Source organism: Gobius niger (genome assembly GCF_951799975.1).
Source record: "Gobius niger genome assembly, chromosome: 21".
NCBI classification, from domain to species: Eukaryota; Metazoa; Chordata; class Actinopteri; order Gobiiformes; family Gobiidae; genus Gobius; species Gobius niger.
Genome location: NC_136872.1, coordinates 7,304,963 through 7,318,858, shown reverse-complemented (window position 1 = coordinate 7,318,858; position 13,896 = coordinate 7,304,963). Strand labels below are relative to the sequence as shown.

General features: G+C 43.5%; 2 protein-coding genes across 2 annotated transcripts; one reads left to right on the top strand and one right to left on the bottom strand.

Moving 5' to 3' along the window:
• The first annotated feature begins 885 nt into the window (after positions 1 to 885).
• Positions 886 to 1,305, top strand: LOC306980936 (uncharacterized protein). Its single transcript, XM_079580479.1, has 3 exons — positions 886 to 929; positions 1,019 to 1,156; positions 1,218 to 1,305. The coding sequence occupies exons 1-3, from the start codon at positions 915 to 917 to the stop codon at positions 1,290 to 1,292; spliced, it is 228 nt and encodes a 75-aa protein (XP_079436605.1). The 5' UTR covers positions 886 to 914; the 3' UTR covers positions 1,293 to 1,305.
• A 7,854-nt stretch (positions 1,306 to 9,159) lies between these two features.
• On the bottom strand, positions 9,160 to 10,612 carry paqr9 (progestin and adipoQ receptor family member 9). Its single transcript, XM_079579751.1, has one exon. It carries the CDS (start codon positions 10,295 to 10,297, stop codon positions 9,161 to 9,163), a length of 1,137 nt encoding a protein of 378 aa, XP_079435877.1. The 5' UTR covers positions 10,298 to 10,612; the 3' UTR covers position 9,160.
• Between the last annotated feature and the right edge of the window lie 3,284 nt (positions 10,613 to 13,896).

Genomic DNA, 13,896 nt, shown 5'->3' with positions numbered 1-13,896 from the left:
GCGTGTGGAGGGGGCGTGTCGGAAAGGGTCAGAGGTTCTTAAAGAGACAGGGGCCTATTTCAAGTCATTTGCTAACGCCATTTTGAAAGAGCAATTTTATACAAGGCAGTTATTCTAATTTACTGCATTGACAGACCAACAGAAGGTTTCGTCATCATTGTAGTGTCCTATAGACTGGTGCTATGTGGCTGAAAAAAGCATAATACCCCCTCTTTAAGCGCATGCATGACGGCAATTCGGACCCGAAGTGACACCAGGTCTGGGCTCATTCTACACCTTAGGACATTGTTGGAACATTTAGGGGGAGGAAATGAGAGAATTTTACAATTTTTAAACTCAGTATAGTCCCTTTAATGAGCACACCTTAATATAAACCGCTACCACATAAATGCTCTTCATCTTCTTTATGTTGGGGCAAATGACTCACATTTATGCCCATGCTGCTGTGGGGCAGATGTCATTGCTCTGCTCCTTTCCATTCAGACTGTACTGACTCAGCAGTGGTGTTCTTTGAATGTGATAAAGAAATAAAATGAAAATTGATGTTATTCATTTGTGATCACTCGCAGGCGTCGGGTTACCAGAAATCCGCGGGAAAAAACAAGAAAAGGGGAAACCCTTTGCAGTCAAGTACAAAAATCGAACTGCCTGCCAAGATGAAGCAGGAGCTAAAAGAAGCCTTTGATTTATTTGATCCCACCGGGAGCGGCCTCATTGACGTTAAAGATCTGAAGGTTAAGTTCATTTCATTAGTGCCTGATCATAAGTTGTATGAGGGCGTTTTGGATCTGGTCTGTGTTCTGCAGGTGGTTATGCGAGCCATGGGGAATGACCCGGAGAAAGAAGACATCCGAAAGCTGCTCGCAGATCATCTCAACGGCTCCAGGCTTGATTTCGATGGTTTTCTCAACATCATGACGGCGCTCATGGTGCGTTTCATCCTGTATAGTGTTATAGCATCAAACGAATAAGTCACAATTATGTTCTTTTCTTTTTTTGTTTTCTTTTTTGTCCACAGAATAAAAAGGACTCCAAAGAAGAGAACCTGAAGTCTTTCCAGGAGTTCGATGATGACGGCACGGGCAAAATCTCATTCCAAAACCTAAAGAGAGTGGCGGAGAAGCTGGGAGAGAACCTGACGGACGAAGAGTTAAAGGTAAACAGAAAAAAAAGTCAAATAGCCATACGACACACGCTTTTTAAATTTTGTATTTTAGGAAATGGTTGAGTTTGCGGACGAAGACGGAGACGGGGAAATCGGCAAGAAGGAGTTTTTGAAGATGCTGAAGTAGAACAGTCCGTACTGAGCATCTCCAGCCTTTACGAACCATTACTTCAGATACAGTTCAGACTTTTTGACGCCCAGTTGTAAATATTTTTAAGTGTGGATCTTTGTTACACGGTTAATGAAAAATAAATATGTTTCATGGCATATCATTTGTATTGCATTTGGATCTACAAATGAGTATATACAGCAAAGTGCAAATGACAGGTTTTGACACCCATTCCACTATATGATGGCGTTTGCTTAACCTCTTACAGTTTCTTAAGTTTGGCTTTACTGAAATCCAAAAGCATCTTGGAAAAACAAAGTGTCAATATAAACGAGGATGAAAACGTGACAAAAATGTGACAAAATTGCCAAAAAAGAAGCAATAAAAGAGCGACAAACACGTGCCAGGAAAGCAACAATAATACAGAAAAAAAGTGACTTAAAAACGACAAAAAAGTGGCAAAAATGAAACAAATAATTGAAAAAAAGCGACAAAAACGTGCCAGAAAAGCAACAATAACACACAAAAAAAATACAAAACACTTTGCAAAAATGAGACAAAAATGCAGCAACAACAACACACAAAAAAAGTTAGGATCTGTTTCATAGGCCTTAGCTTTCAAACGAGGCATTAACACTGTTGCTGTCCAGTCGAGAAGCTTTTAGACTTGGGTAAAGCCGGACTGGAGAAAATGCGCTCGGTTAAGGCGGGGTTTCAGAGGTTAAAGCTGCATTATGCAACTTTTTATGCGAAAATAAAGTTGATATTTGTGCGTATTTGACCTTGTAGTGACCCCGCGGCTGTATGAGTGGTCAGCGTGGCACCTTTAATTTCCATCACAGTGGTCTCTACAACGCTCCAGGATCAGCTGTGTTGTAGGTTTTCTGATGAGTCAGCAGAGAAAACCTTCCAAACAATCAGTTCTGACCCTCTTCCTGTCACTAAAACCACTAATGTTTCTGCACAAAAGAACAATGGATTCTTTCAAAACTTGACACCTCACGGGTTTAAAACGATATCATCCCGTCAAACTGCCTTTAGAGTGTAATGTGTTTCTATCCTGATGCAGAAGACGGTGAAAGTTGGTGACTAAGGTCCTGATATAAGTGCAACGGTGAATTGATACAGATGACAGAGATCAAAGGTCAGCTTTGAATCATGTTGCTCTTTATGACTCCGGTTTACGTTCAAAGTGCACTTCATGTCAGGTGGAAAAAAGCTCTTGTCGTCTCAACAGACTCACTGGTTTAGTTCATTTTGTTTTCATTGTAGCTGCGTTACACAAACTGTACACTTACATCCTGTATGCTTAGTGTGTGGTTGTTTTATTGTGTAAATGTTTGCTTTAAATGTCATCTGGACTGGATGCAGCTCCAACACTGTAAAGGTCTGTTTTAATTGTGTTATAGCTTCATGTGTTTAAATTGGTTAATTAGGCCAACTGAAACTAGTAGTTTTATGTATGGTGTGTGGGCAGAACCATTTGGTGCATTTTTAAAGGGGTGTCAGGGTCCTGAGATTCATCCATCTATGTTTGTGCAAAATTCTAGTCTCGCCAACCAGACTCCGCTTCTTTACAGAAGAGGGTCTGGCAACACTCCATTACGCTTTCAAAGGAAGTGACGCAGCGATATGGAGCCGACCGACCAATCAGAGCAGCTCCCTGAACGTTGTTGCGCCTTTGTTTTGTAGTTTTTCAACACAAGCGACCACTTCACGTAATGCTCCGGTTTGCTTGTATACTGAAGTTTTTCTGACATAAACGACAGAAGTCATTTACTGAACTCCGTGTGGCAGGAGCGCCATTGTTAATGTCCCAATGATACAACTTTCTTGTGGCTGTTTCTGTCGTCACATCCGCTATGTTCTCATTGGCTGCTCTGCGCTTCGGTTGTCCCACATTAGTCTCGCCTCCAGCAGTAGCTTTTCTACGACAGGGTCGCCAGACTAGTCTCCTGTTTATTAATTAATAAACATCGGAGATTAGTCTGGATGCCAGGCTAACAAAATTCTGTCTGGCAACCATTGTATCTCAGCCTGGTTACGCTCAGTTGTTCAGTTCGTGCTCTTCAGTCCGACAGCTGTGCATGGGACACACGTGGATGTTCCAACAATGATCCAAAACACAAGGCCAAGTCCACCTGCCACTGGCTCCAGCAGAATGAAGTCAAGGTTAGTGTCCATCGTATATCATTGACCCGCTGTGGGGAGAGCTCAGACGTGCAGTTCACGCAGGACAGTCCAGGAACTTACAGAACTGGAGGCTTTCTGCAAAGAAGAATGGGCCGCTTTACCTTTTAGATTATTCAGAACCTTCTCCACAACGACCATGAGAATCCAGCCTGTCACTGATGTTGAAGGAGACAATACACAGTGTTAGGAACTGGGCTGTGTAAACTTTTGATCAGGTGATTTTGGTATTTTATTTTGTTTTGGTGATTTGAAATGAGTTCACAATAAATGGCTCCACAACATGACTGACAAAGCAAAGTGTTTGGGTGTAAACTGTCTTTAATCTGCCTGTGTACGCCGTGTGTTGTTGAGGCGCCCTCAACTTAAAAGAGAGTTAAATGACACCACAGTATCAAAGCTTGACTAAACTTTCACACCTTCCAAGTATCGCTCGACTGAGATTAAGATCAAATCAGAGCCAAACAGTGAATCAAAAGGAGAGTGCTCTTTTCAAAGCCCACGTATCTCCGATAAGCACTTCTGTAATCCGGACAGAGCGACAGTAAGTTTCCTGTATCTGTGAAGACACGTGTGGAAAGCATCCAAAGAACAGCACCAAGGAGCTTTTGGAAAGACCTGAGCCTCTAATTCAAAGAGTGAGTGCTTTTCCTCAGATCAGTGCCATTGTTTAAAAGGCCATCTCAAATCTGCACTTTAGAGGACACTGCACTACTTTAGAGGACACTACACTACTTAAGAGGACACTGCACTACTTTAGAGAATGTTAACATGTAACTTACTTATTTAATATTTATTTACATTGTTTGTCTATGTACCTCCACTAGTCCATTTTCTAAAGAAGCTGCTTTACTGCCTCCCAGTGGACAGACATGGATATTCTTCCCAACACAAATGAGCAGTGTTAGAGATGGACTTCAGTTTATTTGGTTGGGACAGCGCCTGTTAACATGGATACATGCATGTAAACAATATAATGTATGTCCGAAGTTAGTGTCAAATATTCAGGCACAAAGAGTTGATTCACAAAAAGTGCCTTGAAGAATACCATTTCCATATCAGTGTTTTCCATGACCAGATCTGTTTCAGTGCCAAACAAATATAAAATCACTTCCTCTTTATTCAATTCACACAACATTAGGTTGACACGCGTATCATCATCTGTAGAGTAAAGGGGGAAAAAAAAAAAGAAGAATGTTTGTGTTTGTATCTAACCTTTCCCTCTGTATATTAACGACACAAGTTTCAAAAACATTCTAATTCTTAAAAAATCCAAAATACGGCGGAGGTTTTGGGCAGATCCATGGAGCTGCTGGACACCGTAGTGGTCTTATAAGAACAAGTCATTTTCAGTTTTCCACCTCCACCCTGCATCTTTAAATATAGGCTTCTTCAGTCTTCTAAATGTGATCGATTTCCATGATCACTGAACAAACCTGTGATTTGGTTCATCTCCATTTCTAACTCTTTACCTTTTCACCACAGAAGGCATTTGAGACATGCAGCGCTGCAACAGAGAAGTTCCCCCGCAGTAATAAATGTCTTGTGCCGACACGTCAATCTGTGAAAGGAGAAGTAACGCCGAGCTCCTCTTCACGGCCTTGAAAACAATCATTGTTTTCAAACATCACACTATTCTGAACATTATCACCGCTCCTTACATGGACTGGTCTTCTCTCCTGAGGATGAAGTTACAGAGGCCACATGGAGGATCCCTTTGATTCAGGGGAATGGGCTTTAGGGTTTGGGAAAGGATATATTTTTGCAACTATTCACAGGGAATCACATGCCTGAGGGAAGGTCTGCAGAGGTCTGGACTACAGGGCCAGCGGGGTTTACTGAAAGGTTACTGAGTTTAGAAAGCATAAAAGTACTTTATTATTATTGTTATTATCATTATTTACTGAAACAGGGACAATGTACAGAAGCATTAGTCTTTACAAGAGGAGATGTACCAGATTTAGCTCAGCAGCTGTTTTCCATCCGCAGTCCCTGGACAGGTGTGAACATAAAGCATTACAATTACAAACTATAAATCCAATCTACAATAAAATCACTGTTTAAAATACGTTCTATGCTTTTCCTAAAAGTGTACCCCCCAAAGAAGTTCGTTCCACTGTTTAATGGAGCGAAACGAGAAGGCTCATTGTGCAAAGGCCAACGACCTTTTTGGTATGACAGTTTTTATTTGCAGTGGATCGAGTGGCTCTTGTGTTTTGCTCAGAACAAAGTCTGACAAAGTTCTTCAGTGGTGGTGGAGCTGCGCTATTGGTAATTTTGAATTGATTTGTAAGAGATACTATCATATCTGGTGGCAGAATATTCGTATTTGCTTGGACTCCACTGGTTCAAATGAGAGGCTCCCGCACTATGCCTCGATGCTGCTGTGTATAGGCAAACATGGGTCCACCCTTTGGCCTGTTGTGTGTTATGCAACAACATATAAAGCCTGTATGCCGCTCTGAGACCGGCCTGTGCACTTCCACGTGTCATCTGATCTGCTGTCCAGCTCAATCAGTACAATACTCCCAGTTTTGGTGGAAGATCCTCTGCCCGGGGTTCAAGTTACAGCCGCCGCTCGTTCGCCTCCAGGTCAGAGTAAATGGAGACCGAGGGATTGTTAAAAGGTCTGTGGGAGGAGGAGGAGGAGGGAGATAGTGCCTGGGGAAAAGGAAGGGGGGGGTGTAAAAAAAATAAAACAGCTGCAGGAAGAGCGTGACCCTGCCAAATACCCTGTGCACCTCACCCACAGCAAAAAAACGGCCAACGAGAGTTTGCAAATGAAAGTCGATTTGAATTATTCAAAGCTGAGCGCACATTATTCTCCTCCTCTGACCTCAAGAGAAGCTGCCGTCCGGTTAAAAGCACCGAGCCCGGCTTTACTCATTCAAAACATGACCCACGCCTATTTCAATACGTAGGTTTTAAGGATGGGGTTAAGTTAAAGGGACACTGCATAACTTTTGGACTATACTGTTGCCATTAGTGCAAAACATGCTCCTATTGACCAGCTCGACACAGGGAATAATCAAAGAATGGATTTGGATGAGGACCTAACCTGTTTTAATGTCAAATTCTACTAACTTTAGTCACATCTCCATGGAGACAAGCTGGAGACGTACCCACTCCCGGTAAAGATACAGACATGTCTTAGATGAGCTGAGCCGCTCACATCAAAAACACATGTTTGTTTGTGCATATGTAGGTGTTTTTCCAATGATGAAATGATCTATCATTAAAAAAATGCTAGTATTTCAATTTTATTTATAAGTAAAATTCTACGCAGTGCGCCTTTAAAGGTAGTGCTTGAACTTGGGTCGCCCTAATCTGCATATGAGGGCACAAGTTATATACTGCATGTAGATCTGACAATCCTCGGTTGAAAGCTAAGAACGTCCACAGTGCAGTCTTGTAAATGCACACTTGGAGTTCGAGTATTGTAGTTGCACAACAGGTCAAAGAGGGAAATGCCACAGCGTAAACCCCGCAGTCCGGACGGGGGTTATGTGAGGTCAAGATCAGCCACGATGAAACGCCACACGCTCACAGTTCACTCAATCGTTTATTGGAATCAACAACAGTGCTTTTCTTTTTTAATTACATGATCAAATGAACTAAAAGACATGACGGTAAAAATCAATATCATTGCATGTATAATTTAAAAGCCAGTCTACATAATGTATGAGCATTATGTACTTCAGTCACCCCTGAGTACTTACATGAGTAGGTAGCTTACAGTGGTCTCACATTCACATCTGCCGCCTCCAGTGAAGAAGCGGTGGACGTTCACATCTTAACCTGAAGAGTCCAAATATACAGTACTGGCTGGAGGAGTAGTAAGCGCTTAAGAGAAAGAGTTAAAAGTGCACTAGAATAATCATATATGTGCAAGTGAATGCATTAGGAATATAAATAATCATCGATAATGATAAGACAGTGCTGACTAGTCAAGATTACCATGTGAATGATCCGTAACATCAGCCTTCATCATCTGCAAACATCTCATTCTACAGTCCTAACACGCCTAACACTTTGACACATATCGAGACACAGCAGATACTGTATGGTCCATTTGGTCAGAGACTAATGTCACAAAGACAGCATGTTGGACCACGACTTAAAGTGCTCTCAGCAACAATGCCCTTTACCTCCTCCTAAAGAGGTAGCGATACAGCAGAGTCCGGGACAAACTATTGTTAGATGTTCGATTTAATAACTGATGGTGGAACACGGTGAGCCACAGATTTGTTAGGCCAACACAATAATAATCCCTAATCTTCTTGCACATTTCAGGGAAATAGCCTGTACATAAGCCCCTCTCCGAGTGCACGGGAAAATGGCAGCCCTGATCCCCAGGTTGTTATTATGGGTATAGTCTGTGTAATCCCACGTCCTATGGCTTCAAACTGTCCATCTGCATCTACAGCGGCTTCAGTCAACGCTTCATTCTTCATCACTTCTGCATCAAACTCCTCTTCTGCTACTGTTTCCTGTTTACAGCTCAGATACATTCATACGAGCTCTCTCTGGAGGATTTTTAATCACACACAAATCATCAAACTATATTTTGCAGTGGCAAAGATATAGTTCAGGGATAAATTAATAAATAAAATATATGGAGACAATATAGTACTAGTTCTAACTTGAGCAGAAAGGGATTCATTTTCATTATTTGTTTGGAAAATAAATCTATAAATGTATGACAACATTTTGTGAAATTGGGGAAATTGGTCTGTGGACTATGTACACGAATGACCATGTACAAATACAGTACTAGGCATAGTGGTAAAAATAACAAAAATATAGCACTTGTAATCACTGCAGCATGGATACACTGACTCATAATAAAGTGTATGGTCCACGAACAGCCAGGACATCGTGTAAATCTTGAAGAAGAAAGTATGAGAGCGGGACGGCTTCTGAACGGCAGACTCACTCACAAAAACACACTTCCCACGCAAGTGCCACTTGGCAAAAAATGAGGTTACAAGAGTTTGTCTGAGGCTAAAATCAGGCTTGACATGACTGAAAATGAGGTTGATGAAAACAAACAGCAAAAGAATGTTTGTAGTGGGGGAAAAAGTATTTGGTCAGTTTCACATAGACATTGTATTGGATTTTGGCCAAATACTTTTCCCCCCACAGTAGATAAGGTCGGAGGAAGTGGTAGTGAAACAGGAAGTCTGATTGGAAAGCACTTAGTATCAGAATGGCTTTGCTGACGAGTGTCTTCAATGTTACAATTCTCTCTCCACCACCTCAGAGCCTGGAGGTAGTTCATCACCCTTTCCCTGTTCCAACATGCAGCAGCAGCAGCACGAAGAACAGCACTGCCCAGGTATTCCACAATCTGCTCCGTCTGGAGCAACTCGTCTGAGCCTTTCATCTCACACTTTACCCACACTTTTCCCTCGGACATGGGGAACAAGATGACACAAATGTTTGTTTTTCTGTAGCATAACTAAAAACAAAGAAGTTATTCCATTCTTTTTTATCGTGAATTATGACAGTATATCAATACTGTATTTCTGCAAGCTATAAAATGCTTGATACTTGCAAATGTAGCAGCATTCCTCTTTATTTCTGATTAGTTGTCTATTTTGAAATAGCATGTTGCCCATTTCTTTCTTTTGGACTGTGGTGGGAGCTTTGCCATGAGTTAGACTTAGTCACAGTGAAAACAAAATCATTCCTTGTTAGTGACATTTTGAGTGTTTCTTGGTGTGGTCCTTTTCCAGCTGGTCTCTCTCAGGTCCAAAGATGCTGTTGGCCTTCCATGAGAACCACACGATGATGGACACGATGGTTGTCTGGAGTAGGAGCATCACCCCGTAGGTGGAGGTGACAGTAGGTCCGGGCAGGCGTGGGGAGCTTCCAGGGGGAAGGAGCAGCGACGGGTAGAGCAGGATGGCCTTCACCTCGGCCTTGATCATGTGGAGTTCGTCCAGGATGGATAGGAAGGTGAAACAGTGGAACCATTGATGGCTGTGACCCCAAATATCAAAGCGGCCTGGGGCGAGGCGCTCGGGCAGCTTACTGATGTTGAAGACGGCTGACAGCACTAGCCAGAAGCAGTGGCGGTAGAAATAGACTGCCATGGTGCTGGATGAGGCGAATGAGGAAGACTCGTAAGAGTACGGCGACTTTGTCAGGAGCCGGTAGAATATTGGCGTCGAGGAGACAAAGAAAGGTAGAAGAAACACCAGTGTGCGAATGACGTAGCGGTGCTTCCTCCATCTTTGACGGGTGTTGCAGCAGGACAAGACACAAACAAGAGCAACCACACACGCACCGGGGATGTAGAGGGTGTCAAAGAAAACACTCAAATCTAGCGTTGTAGAGGAAGCTTCCAGGTCCATTTCGGGGCTCGTTCGCTCTTCCATCTCCCCCAGTCCTGCTCGAGGATGGATATAGTAATAGTAAGCCAATGATGATCCAACCGTGTACGCACTGATTGTCCCGTAGTCCACGAAGAAACACACTTCTCTCACCACGATAGACATGGAATTGAGGAGATGAGCCAGGCTGCTCGCCATGAGCAGACAGAACACCCCAATGAAGTAGTTCCACAGGGGGTAGAAGAACGGGTCATCGCCGTGGGGGGCATTCTCCCACCCAAACACCTCCACAAAGTGGTAGAAGAAGACAAAAACAGGCAGAAAGTGCGTCCAGAAGTTGCCGGTTTCATTGGTTGGTCTGAATGCGGACAGGAGGCAGTCCCTTAGGCTGTAATTGGGGAAGCGGTAGCCGGTTAGGATGAAGTTCTCAATGACCCGAGGTGGGACATCGGTGTGCCGCAGGAGAGGAAGGGGCTGGCCACAGTTCAGAAGCATGATGGCAACAATTAAATAAAGCTATCTCCAGATGGCAGTCCAGGGTTATTGCTTTCCTCTTGGAAGTTTATTGCTGATCATGGCGTGACTTTTCACAGATAAGGCATCTAACGGCTTTGGAAAGAAGGGGGAAAAAACAGAGCATTTTTATTAGGACCTTTGAACCCAGCGTTTTGGTCTTGTGAGCTGCAGGCTATAATCCAAAGAGCTTAGTCGGTTTGTAATCCAGTAGAGTAGATGACAGGATGGCTATTACATGCATAAAACAAAAACACTGTTGGCCTGGATGCTTGATTTGGTTTCTCCTTTGCCCCTAAAGTGCCAGTTTCATGAGTTGCATAGAAAGCAGACTGGAGAGAATGAATGAATGGATGAGTCCTCAGCACATTCTCAGCACTTGTTCCGCATGGACCCGCAGCACGAGCTCAACATGAAGGTCACTTATTCCCGTTACGAGGCTTGACAGCGCAGTACTTGACAGGAGCGTATCCATGTCCCGGAGACGTGTCCACGGAGCGCGCCGTGAAGTAGGTCATGCTTCTCTCGAGTCCATTTTGTCCACTCCGCAGCCGGCTTCTCAGCGCGCCGTTGTCCCAGGTCCTTATCCCGGGTCCACAGCCTAGAATTCAGCCGGGTGCCATTCCGCTTTTGCCGCAGGACACAGCGCACGGACAGACTGCGCGCGGCGTGTGATGTCCTCTCCGCGCGCGGCTCCGTCTTCAGCGGAAAAGCGCAGAGACGAGACTCATGTTGAGTTTAGTGACTGCTGTGAGCTGCGGCAGCGGCTGGAGCTCTGACGAGAAGCGGAGCGTAGACAGGTACCGCTTTTAAAAGTTCGACACGAGCACAACACCTGCTTCCGGTCTGATCCTTCAAAATAAAACCAACGAACGCTGTGACGTAATACTTTAGAGGTCGTTGGTTTCATAACGAGATACAAAACGGTGGCTCCAAAGTTGCCGTTTATATTATACACATGATGGCAAACCAGACGAGCTATGATTCTATTGAGAGACAACTTTTTCTCTTTAAAGGGGGGGTATTATGTTTTTTTCAATCACATAGCACCAGTCTATAGATACAGACGGCATCTCTGGAATCGTCCATATATGGTCATTTTTGTAAACAGTTAAGGGGGAAAACAATTTTGAAAAAATGAAAATTTTCTCTAATTATTCAAAAACTACTTTAACAAATGCTGAAATATGAATATAGTTTCTACTAAATAATGATACAAAGACATGGAGAGGAGCAAAGTGGTTCAACAGCCCATAAATACATGAATAACGGAGAATGCTAACTTGATGCTACATGTTAGCATCGGGCTAATGCTAACAGTTAGCTAGCGCTTGCTACAACTGCCGTTTTTTCACTTCTACTGAATAATCTGCTGTGAGAAAATATCCATATGGGCCCGATTTACACTTGACTGTATTTGTAGCCTTTAGCTTCAAGCTCACTGATCCTTATAAACATAGACGTCTCCTCGCCGGAAATATTTGCACTGGACAGCAACTCGTTAACCTGCAAGAAGTGATCGTCTACCAGGAACTCACAGTCCACCACAGAATCTGTAGGAAATAAGATTATTCAAACATGTCTGAGCTAATGTTAATGGAAATTAATACAGACAGGAAGTACTAGCGCCCACAACTACAGCTCAGAGGAACTAGCGTAGCCACATTGTGCAACAAACCAATTAGAATAACTGCCTTGTAGAAAATTGCTCTCTCAAAATGGCTGTAGTGAATGTCTTGAAATAGGCCTCTGTCTCTTTAAAGCAGTACTAAGTAACTCTTCCCCCTAGAGGCCATAAGCGCAACTGCAGGTGTCGTAGCAAGTTACGATTTTTTTACTTATTAATTGTCTTGGAGAGTAAATACTACGCTGACAGGAAAGGCGAAGGGGGAGAGGGTTACTGTGCATCCAATTATACAATGGGAATATTTTTTTTCACTCAAACTTGGCTGTAAATACTGTTTAAAGTGACGTTAGCCCGCAGTTAGCTTTGCCCGTTAGCATGTTAGCTTCTTCTTCGTGATTCCATTAGTGTGTATTGCTTTCTCCGGACCGGTGGCAGTCAAGTTGCAAACATGGTTTTCTGTCCAGAGACACCAGGGGGAGATGAAAGACCCTCCAATCATCCCATAAACACTTGTATTACCCCCACAGGGACTACGGAAAGGATGTATTAAGGTAAACACGTTACTTAGTACTGCTTTAAGAACCTCTGACCCTTTCCGACACGCCCCCTCCACACGCTGTCTGTGGCATCAGTGGGGAGGGGGTTCTGCTGAGGAGCAGTGGTTGGTTACTCGGCTGGTGACGAAAGCTCGGAGGCGTCTCCAGGAGGTGGGGGCGTTCCTAGGAGGACTCAGGCAAACCTATCCCTAAAATGGCCGCCATCAGAGTTTTTTACAGATTACTCAATAATACGTGAACGTGCCAAGGCAACACTTCAGGCATGTTTTTAATGAGGGAATGACATAATAACATGATGTAAAGCTTGAAAAAGTCGATTTTGCATAACACCGCCCCTTTAAGAGAAAACTGGAATGGTGTGTTAAGATTGACGCATGTAACTCAAACAACACATATGTAGCCCATTGTATCTTGCTTTTCTTTTATGGCTAAATAATGAATAGTCAAATAATATTATAATAATATTTGCATACATGTAGTGACTGAAACTACTGCATTACCTAACCATGGCAAGCGCACACTGTAAACCATGATTTATTTTCGATCTTTTATTGTGAAGTGATCGTGATCGGACTTCCGCTGTGGTTGCAGATCGCTGCGTGGTCCAGCGCCGCTGCACTCGGACTCTGTTCCCACACTGAAGCGGAACCCGGCGGTGTTGAAGTGCACTTTGTCCTGTTTGGCAGTGCCCGGTCAGGACACATCACTAAAGTCCGTCACATTGATTTAAAATGCGCGGACTGTGGCGCTGAGTAATCCCGTTAGAGCGGCCGTGCGCGCGCTCTCCCTCCCTCCCTCCTCCGTGCCACTTATACTGAGCCTTGGGGCCACTAGTGCTCTGTTTGTCCGACCTTGGATAAAGACCTGCTCTTAGGCTGGAGCGGCACAAGTTGCAACGTTGGACTGGCCAAACAGCAAAAGATACACATTTACTCGAACTCTTCATTTACATTATACCCACTGGTTCTATTGGTTTACACTGCGCCAATTCATCCTAAGACACTAATGCACTTGGGCAAGATGTCTCTATTATGCAACATCGTCATGTGCCTCAAGTATATAGGCCTACTGAATAATCTAATATGTGGTAAATGTGTGGCATCTGTGCATGTGTTGTTGCACGATACGACTGTTAACATTGAACATGAGCCGTGCTATGAGGAAGTGAGAAGTATGTCAAAAGTAATTGCACAAAAATACCACAAGCCACATTCAGTTCTGCAAACTGGGCCTGCTTGACTTTTATCTTCTGCAGGGTCACACACAATTCAGACAAACTCTGTGAAGAAAATGTAGAAATAATAAACACATTGAAAGAAAGGGTGTGCAGTGTGCATTAACCTCCTCCAGATGTTGGGCTACGTTCATGTTCGGTTAAAATACCTATTGTGCATGTT